Source organism: Camelus ferus, chromosome 12 (genome assembly GCF_009834535.1).
Source record: "Camelus ferus isolate YT-003-E chromosome 12, BCGSAC_Cfer_1.0, whole genome shotgun sequence".
Taxonomy (NCBI): Eukaryota; Metazoa; Chordata; class Mammalia; order Artiodactyla; family Camelidae; genus Camelus; species Camelus ferus.
The window spans coordinates 40,817,212-40,832,139 of NC_045707.1; the positions used below are offsets into that span (position 1 = coordinate 40,817,212).

General features: G+C 34.7%; 1 protein-coding gene across 1 annotated transcript in view; it reads left to right on the forward strand.

Annotated features, from left to right (window-relative positions):
• Window positions 1-9,013, forward strand: part of NUP37 (nucleoporin 37) — a 43,600-nt gene extending 34,587 nt beyond the window's left edge. The window contains exons 6-10 of the mRNA XM_006186046.3: window positions 43-133; window positions 3,179-3,360; window positions 3,853-3,903; window positions 5,908-6,001; window positions 6,498-9,013. Of these exons, the coding sequence (XP_006186108.1) occupies window positions 43-133; window positions 3,179-3,360; window positions 3,853-3,903; window positions 5,908-6,001; window positions 6,498-6,611 (532 nt within the window). The 3' untranslated portion in view covers window positions 6,612-9,013. The remainder of the gene's footprint in view (window positions 1-42; window positions 134-3,178; window positions 3,361-3,852; window positions 3,904-5,907; window positions 6,002-6,497) is intronic.
• Window positions 9,014-14,928: the final 5,915 nt, after the last annotated feature.

Genomic DNA, 14,928 nt, shown 5'->3' on the forward strand with positions numbered 1-14,928 from the left:
ATATCAAAACTATTTAACATTATACTCCTATTCTTTTATTAGGATCTGGAACTTGGAAGGAATACAGACAGCTCATTTTGTTCTTCATTCCCCTGGAATGAGTGTGTGCTGGCATCCTGAGGAAACTTTTAAGGTTGTTATTCATAACTTAAATTTTTTTAATCAAGCTGAAAAGATATATACATGTGTAATACTAGTACACATAGAGGAGAAAAATCAATGACTTTTTCCATCCCAGAAACTCTTAATTGGCACAAATGCATTTGGATTAATCTAGAACCATAAAAGTTCTTTGTAATTAAGTTTTTATTTGACAACCATCATCTATAAATGACATTTATTTAGAGTACACTTTTCATGACCTTTGATAGATTACAATCCAAAAACTAATGCCCAGACTATCTAGTAAGCAGTATTCTTTTTTTTTCAAAGTTAAAACCATGCTTGTGAGCCATAGTGTGTAAACAAAGCGTCAGTGGCATAAGGACAATTTGACCTAGCTGCAGGGGTATTCAACTCCTGTTTAGAGTAAAGCTTTTCTAAAATTCTAAAAATACACTATGAGTTATTATCAATTGGTCTTAAATAATTCCATCGAGAAGATAGGAACCATTCAATAAGAATTCTCTCATTTCCCAGTGTCTTCTTTTGGGTATCACTCTATTTTGTCTCCCTAGAATCTTAAGAAGTTACCATTTTCATCTTTTTAAAGTTAGTCCTTTAGCTTTCTAGAGCTCATGCCAGTTACTTAGGCATTCTGCTTTTCATAGCCCTCTAATGTCTTCATACTTCTTCTCCATTGACTCTTTCCTCTCCTCATACTTGCACAAAAAGATAAGCTTGATTAATCACAGCAAACACTTACATGGTATTTATATATGCTTGGTCCATTGTCAGCCTTTTGTATACTTTAGCTCATTTAATCCTCATGACAACCTTACAGGATGGGTGCTGTGATGAGCTCATTTTACAAATAAGGAAACCAAAGCTCAGAGAAGTTAAGTAACTTGCCTAAGTTCGTACAGCAACTAACTGGAAAAATTGACATTTAAACCCAGGCAGTCTGCTCCAAAGTTCTTGGACTTAACCATTGTATTCTTCTGTTTCCCCTTTTAATGTTAATCTATCCTCACGTCTTTATTTCTGAATGTTTGAACCCATCACTTACAACTTTTCATTTGGGTCCATCTCTCCTCATCCCTTGATGTAACTCTGTAGTCTTATTCAATCTCCTACTCTTTCAGAAGTCATGAGTGATATTTTTTAACAAATTCAGTGGCTTTCTTCCATTCTTATCCTTAAGGCAGCCTTTACACTGTTGATCACTTCTGCCTTGAAACCCTGCTTACTTGGTCTTTAAAGCTGCATTATTCTAGTCCTCTTGAGCAACTATGCATGTATATTCCCTATTTCTCTCCTCTGTCAACTCTTCTTTCACCATGTATTTGTAAATAGTTATAAGGGATAGTTCTCACCTATACTGTACCCTTTATTATAATAGAGGATAAAAGAATGAATGAAGTCCTTGTCCTTGAGTTACACACTGACTTGTAAGTAAGAAAAGCATATAAATACAGTAACACAGATTTTAAGTGTTGGAATAAAAAATCTAGTTAAGTATAATGATGACATAAAGAAAGATTAAACAGATCTGCTCACAGCCTTCAAAGAAGAGGCAGTCTGGAGCTAAAATGCCCCAGACTACATACGTGTGTTCTCTGAGCCCTAGGTTTCCATGAAATCTTGTTTCAGTCCTATTCGATCTTTCATCAGTAGAATTATACTCTGTGTGCATAAGTGAAATTTTCTAATTCATTTTACATATATAGGGATTATTTCCATCTATAAACATTTCTGAATCCAGGTCCTAAATTTTATTTTATGTATAGATTTCTCCCCTGTAGCAGTGAGTCTTTTTGAAGCATAATCAAGGAAACTACCAAATTGTTAATATCACCATGTATAAATATAATAGGCTAATTTTTAAGGACTGTGACCTAGATGTGAAATGAAAATGTTTTTTATAACCTCTACCTCAAAATTTATATCTTAATATTTAAATTGTGGTTATTTCAGATCCCTTTCCCTTACACTCTTTAAGTTAATTTTTTTATTCTCTATACCATTAAAATTTCACTCTAATCCATTTCCTTTTTCTAATTTTTTTCCTGACTTCAGAATTTTTGGAAGTCCTTACTTTAAATTATGTCAACTCAAAATCCTGAAATCACCTTAGATATCTTTCTTTCCTATATGCAGAATTATCCAGGTATTTTAAGTTTTTCTTCACTGTCACTAGAATACATTCCTCTTGGTCATTAATGTGTATTCTTCACCTTTGTATCCTCACAAGTAATTCTTGCTAAGCCTTAGCTTATTTCTAAAGTTATTGGTTCTTCAGTCTGATTCTTCTTGCCAACTTTACTTACACTGACCTTAAAATATCAGTTTCATTGTGTCACTACTAAACTCAAAAACCTTAAACTACAGAAAGGCAACACAGAGGAGTGGATAAAAGTATGGATTCTTGAGTTAACTGCCTGGAGTCAAATCCCAGTTCCACTACTTACTAGCTATATGATCTCTGGCAAGTTATAAAAGCTCTCTCAGTCACTGCCTTCACTTCCTCATCTTGTATAATGGAGGCTCATGAAGATTAAACAAGTGAACACTTATGAAAGTCCTTAAGAGAAAACCTGTACATAATAAGCATTCAGTCAATTTTAGCCGCTTATCATTGTTGACACTGCTATTTCCCATGTTCTAAATAATTCCTCCTTCTGCATCCCACCCTTTAATTTCTTTTAGGATCAGTGGTTCAATATTCACTTATTTAGTGTTTGCAGCAACTCTGCAGTACCTAACTACTGTGGATAACTCAACAGTGTGTGTGTGTGTAATGAACCTTTGGCGTGATCTCCCTGGTGATCATACATAATCACTTAAAATTGGACTCAATTTTTTTAAGTCTTTCTTTTACCAGTTTTCTGTGACACTTTTTAATATTCGATACAGAGTTTTACCTAGATTTCTCTTATTTCCTTTGCATTTGATCTCCCATTTGTAGTATATGCAGATGTTTACATTTTACTGTATGTATGACATTGAATCTCTGCCTACTTCTCAAATTTAGCTAGTAAATTAGGTGGTTGAATTTTTCTGTATTTTTGTCTTACAGCTGATGGTTGCAGAGAAGAATGGAACAATTCGGTTTTATGATCTTTTGGCTCAACAGGCTATTTTATCTCTTGAATCAGAACAGATGCCATTAATGTCCGCACACTGGTGCTTAAAAAACACCTTCAAAGTTGGAGCTGTTGCAGGGAATGATTGGTTAATTTGGGATATTACTCGGTCCAGGTACTTTCTTAGTGTATTTATCTGTTGCTTACGAAAATGTCAGTCACTGTTGCCAAATGATCCACTGAGCCATTGTTGTATACCTGTGCCTCACTGTAAAGCAAAAACAAGTCTCCTTTCCTGTAGAAGAGCCAGAGCTATGGGTTTCTACATAACAGAGATAGGTTCACAGATTTACTTTGAGAGTAACACAGAAAGAATAATGCAGAGGAGATCTTTGATCTGAGCAGTGTTTACTTATGTTTAAAAAAAAGAAGAAGAAGAACACTGACCCTGTTGAATGATGGTGTTCTGTAATGGTTCTAAATTATGTTTATGTCTTTATCATATTTCATCTATTTTAAGTCAGTGCTTATATGGAATTTTGTCACAGTTTAATAAGTACATTGGGCATTGTGTCCTTTAAAGAGAAAATGCCTTTTATACCTTAATTTAAGTTCCTCTACTTGAGACCAACAAATAATTCATAAAATGCAAAATACTATCTTTTAGTTACCCTCAAGATAAGAGACCTGTCCACATAGATCGAGCCTGCTTATTCAGGTAATATACCATTTTTGCTGAGGTTCTAATTTGAATTTTTGAGTTTGGTTATTTTGTTCATGCTGTGCCAACATCTAGAATACTTTCCCAAAACTCTCCTTTGCACTATTTTTTTTTCTTTTTTTTTTTTTTTTCTGATTGTTTTTATAAATGGTTGCTTTATTTTCCTGTCTTCGCTTTTGTCTTTTGGTCCGGGCAAGTGATTTGTTTTCCAGTGTATTCTTTGAAAAATATTGTAAAACACAGAACATGTTGCTGCCTTACCAATACCACCTGAACAATTTGGAGCATATGCTTCCTTATTTCTTGTTCTGATAAAGATGTAAGATGTAGGTGGAGCCATGTTTATGCATATGAACTTCCTTGTTCTTTAAATGAGAACACACTAGATACTATTTATCTGCAACTTTTTTTTCCACTTAAAAAATATATTTGTTTACCTTGTTCTTTTTAATTCACTTCTACATATTGTTGCGTTGTATAATGTAATCATTAGGGTGCTTTCAGCAGCAGGAAAATTCACTAACAGAGACTAAAACCAGTAGAACATTTATTATATGCTATATTCCTATAATAACAAATAAATAAATAATAAATTTAAATATCTCAATAAAATTGTAGAACTTGGGGCCACTATTATTTTATGTACTCCTAAGAAAAAAATATATTCAATTAAATGTAAGAATGCCATAGATCATAAGATGCATCCTGACTTCAAAGATTTGAGCAAAGATTCATTTTGAAATCAATGAACTGTTACTTACGAACTGGAGGAGGCAGTCTCAGGATTGGTTTAGTAGCTCATCGGTGTCATTAAGAGTTCAGACCTTTCTAGGCAGGGAGGGATAAATTGGGGGTTGGGGATTAACAGACATACATTACTATATATAAAATAGATAAACAACAAGGACCTACTGTATAGCACAAGGAACTATACTCAGTTTCTTGTAATAACATGTAATGGAAAAGAATCTAAAAAGAAAAAATTTGTATGTATATGTATAACTGAATCACTTTGCTGTACACCTGAAACTAACATTATAAATCAACTACACTTCAATTAAAAATTTAAAGGAAAAGAAGAAGAGTTCAGACCTTTCCGTCTGCCATCCTCAATGGCAAGGCTTTGGGCTTATTGCTTCACAGTCACAAGATGACTACCAGAGTTGCAGGCACCATAGCCTCATACCACATTGTCCAAAGTAAGAGGGAAAGAAGGAGCACTCCTCTTTTATTGGGGTTTGGGGATTGCTGTCTTTGCCTTATACTGCTGTGTCTCATCCTTTGGAGTCAGACACACTGTGCCAGAACATAGTTGGGGTTCACTTAACACAGAAAAGGGGCAGAATGGCTGTTGGGCAAACAATAATGTCTGCCACACATTAAAATATTAACTAGACTTTAGCCATCTTTCTTTTTTTTTTTCATCAAGGAATCCTTTTTCTTTTTCCTTATAGCTCCCCTGCTGCACTTCTCATAGTGCTGGGCTTCTCCCTGGAGCTCCATTAATACTTGCTGATGCATTAATTCATTGTATTCCAACATCTAGGATGCCTTGAAACTTAAATATTTAAATATCTATATATTCTAGGTGTTGGCATCATTCCAAGGAGTTTAAACTCATGCATTTATTATTAATTTTAAGACAATAAGAACATTAAATGTGATTTTTTTTAATGTTTTTTACTGTGAAATAAGTTCTGTCTGTCTGATTCCTTGTTTTTATCTCCTACCATACTGTCAACCCTTTGGTTATAAGAAAAGAACTGCTTGTGTAACTTTGAAACATAACAGAGTGGCACATGATAAGCACTTAATAAATATTCACAGGTGAGAAAATATTCATAGCTAACTTTCCTGGAATTTCCAGTCAGATTATAAAGCCATGTTATCAAATTTAAGGTTATAAAATTATTCTTGTGCAAAAAGAAATAACCTATTTTTAAAAACGTTGTAGTTATCTGTAGGATACTGTACTGATTTTCATCCCTTGTCTTTTCTTAGATGGTCTACAATTAGTGAAAACTTGTTTGCAACCACTGGTTATCCTGGCAAAATGGCAAGCCAGTTTCAAATTCATCATTTAGGACACCCTCAGGTAACGTGGAAGTGTTTGGTGGCATATGTGTTTTTAAATTGGTTTTCTACTTTTACACTTATAGCCCCCAGATTTGTAATGTGTAACTAAAATCATTTATGAACATCTGTTACCTGCTTAAATTGGAAAGAGATGGCATTTTTTTCATGTTTAAATCATAATGGAAAAAGACTTTTTGCCAATAATTGTGTAAGAAGCATTTTATTTCTTCTATTTCCTCCTTCATTTAAATATAATAATTTTGCTTGCTTAGTTGATTTAGACTTCAAAAATATTTGAGTCTGGGCTGCACCAATTATTCATAGATTATTTTTATCCTTCATTCTAGCCAGCTGCAAATAATGTGTATTTCACCTATGAGGGAGCACATTTTTTAGTTCTAATTCAACTATAAAGAAAGACATTTTATCAATGCATTTCTTATTTTTGAAGGTAGTTTTTATTTATTACTGTTGGTGAGGTATTGAGCTTCTTTAATTCTTCACGTATTTTATAGCCCATCCTCATTGGTTCTGTAGCTGTTGGATCTGGACTTTCCTGGCATAGAACTCTCCCACTGTGTGCAATTGGAGGAGACCACAAGCTATTGTTTTGGGTGACTGAAATTTAAACTAAACTTTTTGTGTACCTTAGATCCATAAAACTGTATTTTTAGTACATGTTTTGGAGAATTCCTTATTTTTATATCAAATATAGACTGTAAGCTCTAGAAATGTTCCAGTTATTGCTTTTGTTAAATAAAATATTGATGGTTAGAAAAATTATTTTCCTACTGTTCTGATATATTATCTATATATATGTGTGTGTATATATATATTTATATATGTATTTCTAATCATCTTTTAAGACTACGATTGACTCAGCAGCTCTAGAAAACATGGAAGGAAACATGTGTTTGATTTTATCACAGGATTTTTCCAAAGTGCATCCTATCTTCTAGACCTTAAATGCACGCTGTTTTCCTAATTCTCAAGGAAATAAACATTTACAAAAGGAAAAATAAGTCTTCTCCTTTCAGTGTTATTCTGGAAGGGATTGAATGTATATGTGTAGGTATATGCAATCTGTATGTGTAGGGGTCTTATTACATCTTCCTCAGTAATTATAAAGCATTATTATTCAATTTCATATAAGAAATGATTTTCCATTTCCTTAAAATGTGACTGATTATGTTACTTGACCCTATTTACTATATGCAAATTCCTTTTTACTGGATGTCTCAACAATTTCAGAACATTTGGTTTATGGGATAAAGCTTACCTTATGAAATGACTTATAATTTAAAACCTTTAAAAGCCTCTGCCTTTTATAAATCTTCACCATTCTTATCAAACTTAAATGATTTTGAGATGGCACCTAGTGGCAATAGAACTGTATTTACCCTCTCAAAGATCACTGAAATAAACATTTTGTAAGGCAGCCGTAACATGTTTTTGTGACACATCATGATCTAATCAGAAGAATACAGGGTTAAATAGATTTCTACAAAGTCTGTATTCCTGTGAGTTAATGCCCTCTCTGAAGCTGCATTTCCTCCTGTAAAGTGGAGATAGGAATCACTGTCTCATGGAGTTGCTGTGAGGATTAAGTAAAGCTGAATGAAAATACCTGTCTCACACAGTTCAGGGATTTGTAGTTATTATTAATTTACTTCAGAGATGGATAGTTCTTGTTTTTGAGGATTTGGAAATTTCTTTTTAATTAATGTCAGTAAATATTTTTTACTCAAGCTTTCTGTTCATATCTTAGGTAAGTATCTTAATGGAATCACAGTTAACTTTAAGAAATAGGGAATTGTTACAGGTAGTTTTTTAAAATTTAGTAAGATTTTTTAAGTATGTAGATGTTTGGTATAAACTATTACAAGCTTTAAAGTACAGATGAAAAATTGTGTAGTATAGCAGTTTCCAATTTAATTATTTAATACAGTGAAATATAATTACCAAATAATACAAGTAGTTTCTTTTAACTCTTCATAAGCAGATTCTGAACTTAAGGCAAAGGTCAGGGAGTTTTAACATGGTTCCCTTTAACAGTCCCTGATGGGACAGAGAACCCTAGTAGCATCAAGATAGGCCAAAGAATTTGTAAGAATTTGTCATTTCAGGATGCATTTCCAAAATGACAGATTGGGCCAGTGTATTTGAAAATTGTCTTATACTTAGAAAAGTTGACTTAAGAATTGAGTGGGCTTAGGAATGAAGATTGGAGAAGTGAGTGTGTTGGAGCTTGGGTATTTCAGTATCTAGAAAATGGATCCTCTGGAACAAGGGCTTACCCATATATAAAAGTTACCTGATGAAATCACCCAATGGGGCTACTATCAGTTAGGGGACACAGCAAGGGAAAAAAACTCATGGTGGTCCTCTAAATAAAATTATGTCAAAGAAAGGCAAGAAATGTTACCCTCAGAAAATGGTGGTTACATTTATAAATTAAAGACTCTGAGATAAGACATTCTCAAGAAATGAGAAGGGATGTCTTTACCTTTTAGTTTTAGGAGTGGTATACATTTTATACCGAATAAGCATTGAGAATTCTAAACTTCTGTTTCTTTAGATCTCACAGACAAGCTATCTGACCATTTTCCAACTTGCTTGTTAAACTTTAGTGTCGTCAATTCCTTTAAATGGTATAATGATACTCTTTTTCCTTAGTAAACTTTGTTCTTGGTAAACGATGTTTAAATGAGACTAATAAAGGAGGAAATGCTTAAGGGGGAATTAATTATTGGTCATCACTTGTAGTTCCTGATAAATAACAGGAGATCTGATTGTGTGTGTGTATCCCCTAGTTTTAGTTTTTCCATGTTTGTTTATAAATGTGCCTAAGAGGTTTTTCGTCTGTTGAAATAAGTTTTCCTTGGGATTGCTTCACTTACGAACATTGTAGAAAGAAAAAAAAGTTGCAGCTTATGTTCTAAAACTTGTATTATTTAGGACTGTTGAAGCAAAAGTCAGGATATCACAAATCTGCAAGATGTCAGAACTAAATCCTACTCTTTCAAAATGATGGGATCGTGTAAGTCTCATTTTATTTTTATGATTTGGCTTGTATGTTGTGAATATTTCAATATCTTTCTCATGCCAAAAACACAAAATCACACACCCATGCACTCCAGTTTGTTTCTTACTTCGGTAATTTGTGACTACATATTGACACTGACCTAGAAATGTTCCTGTTGCTGTTTTAAATCTCATGTCAGTGGAGAAGAAATTGAAATCTGGTTTGCACATTTGTGTCTGGTTTTTTGTAATTGTCCAAAATCTGACATTATCCCAGAAATGCTGATTGGGAAGTTATGAGACAGTATTATGCCCAAAACTAATTTCTGAAGAGAGAAAAAGTATTTGCTCCAAATTATTCCCCATGTTTTTCTGTAGCTCAAAAAGTTAAACTCAGTTTAACCCAACTTAAGACCATACCAGTAATACCCTTAGTTCTAAGCCTAAGTAAAATTTTGAAAGTGAAAATGACCATTGTGATGGTCCATTTCCACATATTCCTGATGAGAGCTTGTTCAACTTCTCAGAAGCAGCATTCTGTTCCAGTATATCTTTATCAAACTGTTGGTGTACTCAACAACAGGGACAGGAGAGAACACTCTGTTTCTTTAATCTAACACCTTGCTGATTCAAAAACATTTAACAGGCATTGAGAAAGAATTTCAAAACAGCTAACATTCGTTTCTAATTATACATTTAAAGATATATGCCCTTTAAAACATAGGTAGATGTTTTCTTTTGTTAGTATTATTAACGTGACTTTAACTTACAGTGATCATTTGTTCACTAAGCACAGTAACAACAAAACAGGATATCAACTTTGAGGTTCTCATTTCACAAAAGGGAAAAAGAATACCCATTTGATGACATATTCATTACTCAGACTCAACATAACCAATTTCTTTTGTATGGATGGACACAGACTTCATGGGAAATCAAAAGCACTGAATCTACTTTCTGATCTTTTCAGCTGTTCTTTGAACTACCTTAGTAAAAACAATTGTTGCCCTTATGTAGGATCAAGTTACATTTGCCTGGAAATTTCTTTGAATCAGCTTGTTTCTGTTTAACTTATGTCTTTGTTATATAGCTATTTACCTTCTCTACTAATTTTTAACATAACATACTACCTTGGGATTTGTAACACTTATATGAACTTATAAAATGCATCTGAACAATGGTAGTAAAAGGGGAGTTCACCAGGTTTCTCAGCCTTTGCAAACAATTTGAGTAACCAAATAGATTTAAAGATGGATGAAATAAGCATTTCTACCAACTGCAGTTTTAGTGCTGTATTGAGTTGAGTGCCTATTTCCTTTCTTTGTAGTAAAAGACAATAAATGCTGCTGGTCTCTTTGCTTCTAATGGTGGTTGAACACAAAACTTTGATCTTTCTTATAAACACAGCTGTTGTCCTATCATTGAGCCAAATCCAGACAAGATTAGACTTTGGCCAAAATTAAGGTTAATCTCTGCAACCATCTCAAGAAGACCTTTCTAATACTGTTTTAGGAAATCTCTATTTTTGAGACAGTGTATAAAGGAAATAAGCCCCAGACAACTAACCTTAAGTAAACCAGAGGCAACTAATGATAAATTATACCACAGTGGTAAAAAAAAAAGGTATAGATTGTCTAAACAAATTAGTTCACTTTTACTTAGACTATAACTACAAGAAACAAATTTCTTAGTTAGCAGTAAGGCTGAACCAGACCAATATAAATTATTTTTTAAAGAACTTTTTTCTACCTTCTTTTTTTTTCCGCTACCATCTTTTCTTAATGCTTCTTAATTGCTAGTTCTTTCCTCCATTAGTACTAATGAAAACGAGGTGTTGATTTATTGCAGGTAAAGTAATTCAGATATATTTTATTGTAATTATCATATAATAGCTTAGCTCATTTCGGTCTCCAGCCTACAAAAAGAAATTTTTTTTCTTTTTTCATTAAGATTTAGACTCTCTGGAATTTTAAATACTTTGCCAAATGTTCTGTTGGGCTGCTGCTCCCGAGAGTTGGACACAAGTGCCTCAAGCTGTGTTGTGAACAGCTAATGCTGCATTTCTCTCCCGATTGATGTACCAAGTAGAACATCTGTGGGAGGCATCCCTCACGTGAAATCTGTAGAGTGCTAGTAAGATTTCCCTGGCGCTTGATTTTTGAGCAAGTACAGGACCTGTTCGTATATACAGTTGCTTCAGAACTCTCATCCCATCCTGGATTTACCCCACAAATACATTAAACTCCAAACCCATGGAGCAGTCCTGGAATTGTCAGTGTTTTTCACCTATTCCTTTTCCCATCATTCTATCTACCTACCACAGTAACTAAGATGTGTTCACTTATGTATATAATCTTTACAAAACCCTGGGTCATTGCTTCCCAACCTGTTGATGGAAGAAAAAAAAACTGCAAGAATATGAAATTATTGGAAGGGTTTCTCAATATTCATATTACCACTATGAAAATTTTCATTTTCCTGTAAGCCATGGCCTTCTGGGGTCCTGAGATAACACAGCCCCCAAATCAAACTTGCCCACATAATTCTAGAAGACCTTGACCTCAGGTTCCTGCCATACCACTCTTCCTCCCCCAAAACACCATTAACAGGTAGTAGGACGAATGAGCCTGCCAATGAACCCTTTCCTCCAGTTCAGAGAGGTGACTTTTCTTATTCAGAAAAATTGATAGGGTTTAAAAGTTTCCAGGCATGCCTGTCATCTTGATATCCTTTATGACCCCAGGTTTGGCTCTGGAATTCAGATGAAAGCCAGAATACTTTAACTATTCCTGCTTATGTAATGTGTAAGATTTTCTAAGGTAGGATTTATTATAGGAAAACTAATAGAACCTAGCCTGGGAAATAAGAGGGAGCAAAATACTATCTTTGAATGAAAATTTAGGATTTTAAGATGGATTTCCCAATAGAGCTCACCCATTTCACTTAATATTACTATTTAAGTCCTCAACAATGTTTATGTATTCATGCAGTGAATGTTAAATATCCAGCTGCAACCATCTGGGGCTTCTCAAAATTTTTTTCTATCAAAAAGGGCTTCTCATACTGGAAAATATTGTGAACCACTTTCCTAGACTGACTGGCTCATACCTTCTGGCCCCATCATTTTTTAAAGGGTAATAGCAAAGGTTCTAACATGATTATTTTGAATTCTAGAAATAAGGCTACAGAAAGAAATGTTGATATTGAACTTCCAGAGTAGTGTTAAGTGCTTTTGAGGTTGTGATTCAAAATAACCTGACTGCTTTAAGAAGACCAGGTGCTGAGTCATTTACGGAATCTTCCAGAGGAGGTTAATTAGAAGCAGCTGATAGTGGCACCGTATGCTGTTTTGTTTTGTTTGTTTCTTAAATAAATGGAAAGGGTTATTCTGTGAAGAAGACAGAGTACTACAGAAGGTGTACAAAGATAAGCCATGACCCATGCCTGAAGCCTACCTCATTTTATACCATTTTATACCATTTTCCCCAACCCTGGGGAAAAAATCTGACTTAGTGAATTCAAGACAAAATATATTTGCTCTATAAAAATGCAATGGTTACTTCTAAGAATAGTGATTGTGGCTGACATTTTTCCTGCCTATGCTTTTTCCTTGAAGTTTTCTGTAATAAATATTTCACCTTTATAATAAATTCTTAACTTAAAAATAAGTAGGTGTAAACTGTCTATCATGTGTAAAAGGTATAAGGGAATATAAAGAAATGGAAACTGGCCTCTGGCCTCTGACCTCAGAGAAATTACACGAGTCAGCAATACCACATGGTCACAAAAGATAAAGGTAGCATCTAGGTCTCAAATGAGTGATGAAAGCAAGGAGTGTATTATATGGATTAAAAGTGGCAGTTAAGAAGACACTTGGATTTGAGGGGCACCAGTTCCTCTGAAAGTGGGTACAGTGTTTTAGGCGTTAGCACAGCAGGAAGTTTGTTAGAGTCTGGATGTGGAATGATTAGACCCTCACTCTCAAATAGCCTCCCCCTGGTTTGCATAGTCAGGTAGCTACTACTTCCCCTCTGATCACTTCTTGAGAAGTTGAGTGAGACCAGACCCAGAAGTAAGGTGTCTTGCTGAAACTAGTGCCTAAAAGGCCACACACTGAAAGGTGAGTGTTCTGTGTTTTCTTAGATTCTGTAATTGTCTATTCAACATCTATTCATCACAGGTCCAGTTATATTAACTATTTTCTTATTTTCTGTATTCTGAAGTTGTGGCATTTGTGGTCTTCTAAACCCTGGGAAAGACTGCATCTCCTAGGACTAATTAATTCCCAAAGATAGTCAAACAATTTACTAGAAATCACGTTTTTCATATGCAAACCAACCAATCCCAGCCCATTACACCCAACCACCTCTTATCTAAACTCACACACCAAGCTTATATTTCCCCCTGCCCTAAATCAACCCAGAGCCAGGTATAGACAGCAGGTACAGCTCCTATGCCCCAAAGCCCGCTGGAATCATTCACACCAGCCAGTCTTCACCTGTTTCTCCTGCCCTGCCTTGCCCTTGCCACAGAAACCCCAATAAAGGCTCTGGTCTAGACTTTCCCCAAGTTCCTGCTTCTGCCTGCCTCCTATCCAAAATCTAGCGTTTCCTCTAAGCCCTGTGTGGCATGGCATACTCCCTTCTCTTAGGAAATGTAAATAACATTCTTTCAATGATATTAACCTCTCTGCGCCATCGCTCAGTCACCTCCATAAATTAAAGTCCGTGGGTACAAATACAACAGGGAGACCTTCCCCCACAACCCCCTTAAAGCAGGATACTCATTAGGCTATGTGCTGTTTTATTGGGAACTCCCTAATTGTAAAGTATCTTCAGGTATCTTCTCTTGAGGTTGTCTGCTTTTTAGGGAGGAATCCAGTCTCCTGCTTAGAGGATATAAGCCTACAACCCAACTGTCTGATTGAAGTTAGGAAAGCCACAATTAAAAGAAGACGCCTGAAACAATGGATTCTTATTTACGCTAGACAATAAGAAGCCTAGAATGAATAACTAGACTAGAATTCCTTTACTTAACCAAGCCCCAGTAGATGCTTTGTATCACTCCTGAGCATGGGGTAAGCAGAGATAGGGGGACATTTAAATTTGTTTTCCCACCTCTGTTCATCCTGAGGCAGAGCAGGAAAAAACACAAAAAGAAAAATTGGAACCCAGAGCTCATCATTTTCCCCACCTAAGAACTGATTCATGATAAAAATGTAATTTTCTAGTTACCTGCTATGAAAACAAAGGTAAGTATTGGAAAATTCTTAATATTTTTAATTTAATGTATATATGCAGGTGGCATTTATAGTTTTTGCCCTTTGAAATCAATATTTATTACAATGTACTTGTTTTGCCTCCAAAATTCACTACAGTAAGTGAAATCTGGTAATACCTTTTCAAAGAGAGACAGTCTGGAGGCAGGAGGATATATTACGGATTTCTGGCAGTGGACCAAGACTTTAGCTACAGATTATTCTTAATAGCCCTTGATAGTCAATTAACAAGTTGCGAATGCCACTGCTATCAAGAGCTGTGGATGATGAACAGTAATCAAAGGGCTCTAGGAGACAGAAATTCCCACTCTTCTGTTAACTAGAAATTACATCTCGCAGCATTATATTTGTCTTTTCCTTTTTTTTTAAGAAACCAAATCACTTTCAAAAACATTTTTGTCAATCGGCTGGCCAACTGAGTATAAGTTAATGTTTCTAAAGTCCTATATATATGTTCAATCGGATTCCATCTTTGTATTTACCACAGGGCCTAGCAGTGTCTGGCGCTTAGTAGGTTAAATACATATTTATTTATATATACATATATTTTTTCTTTTAAATTGACGAATGACTTAACTCCTTAAATAGCTGAGACGAATAAGCAGGGATAACCTCAAGCAGACGTGACGCTTTACCCTTTTTTT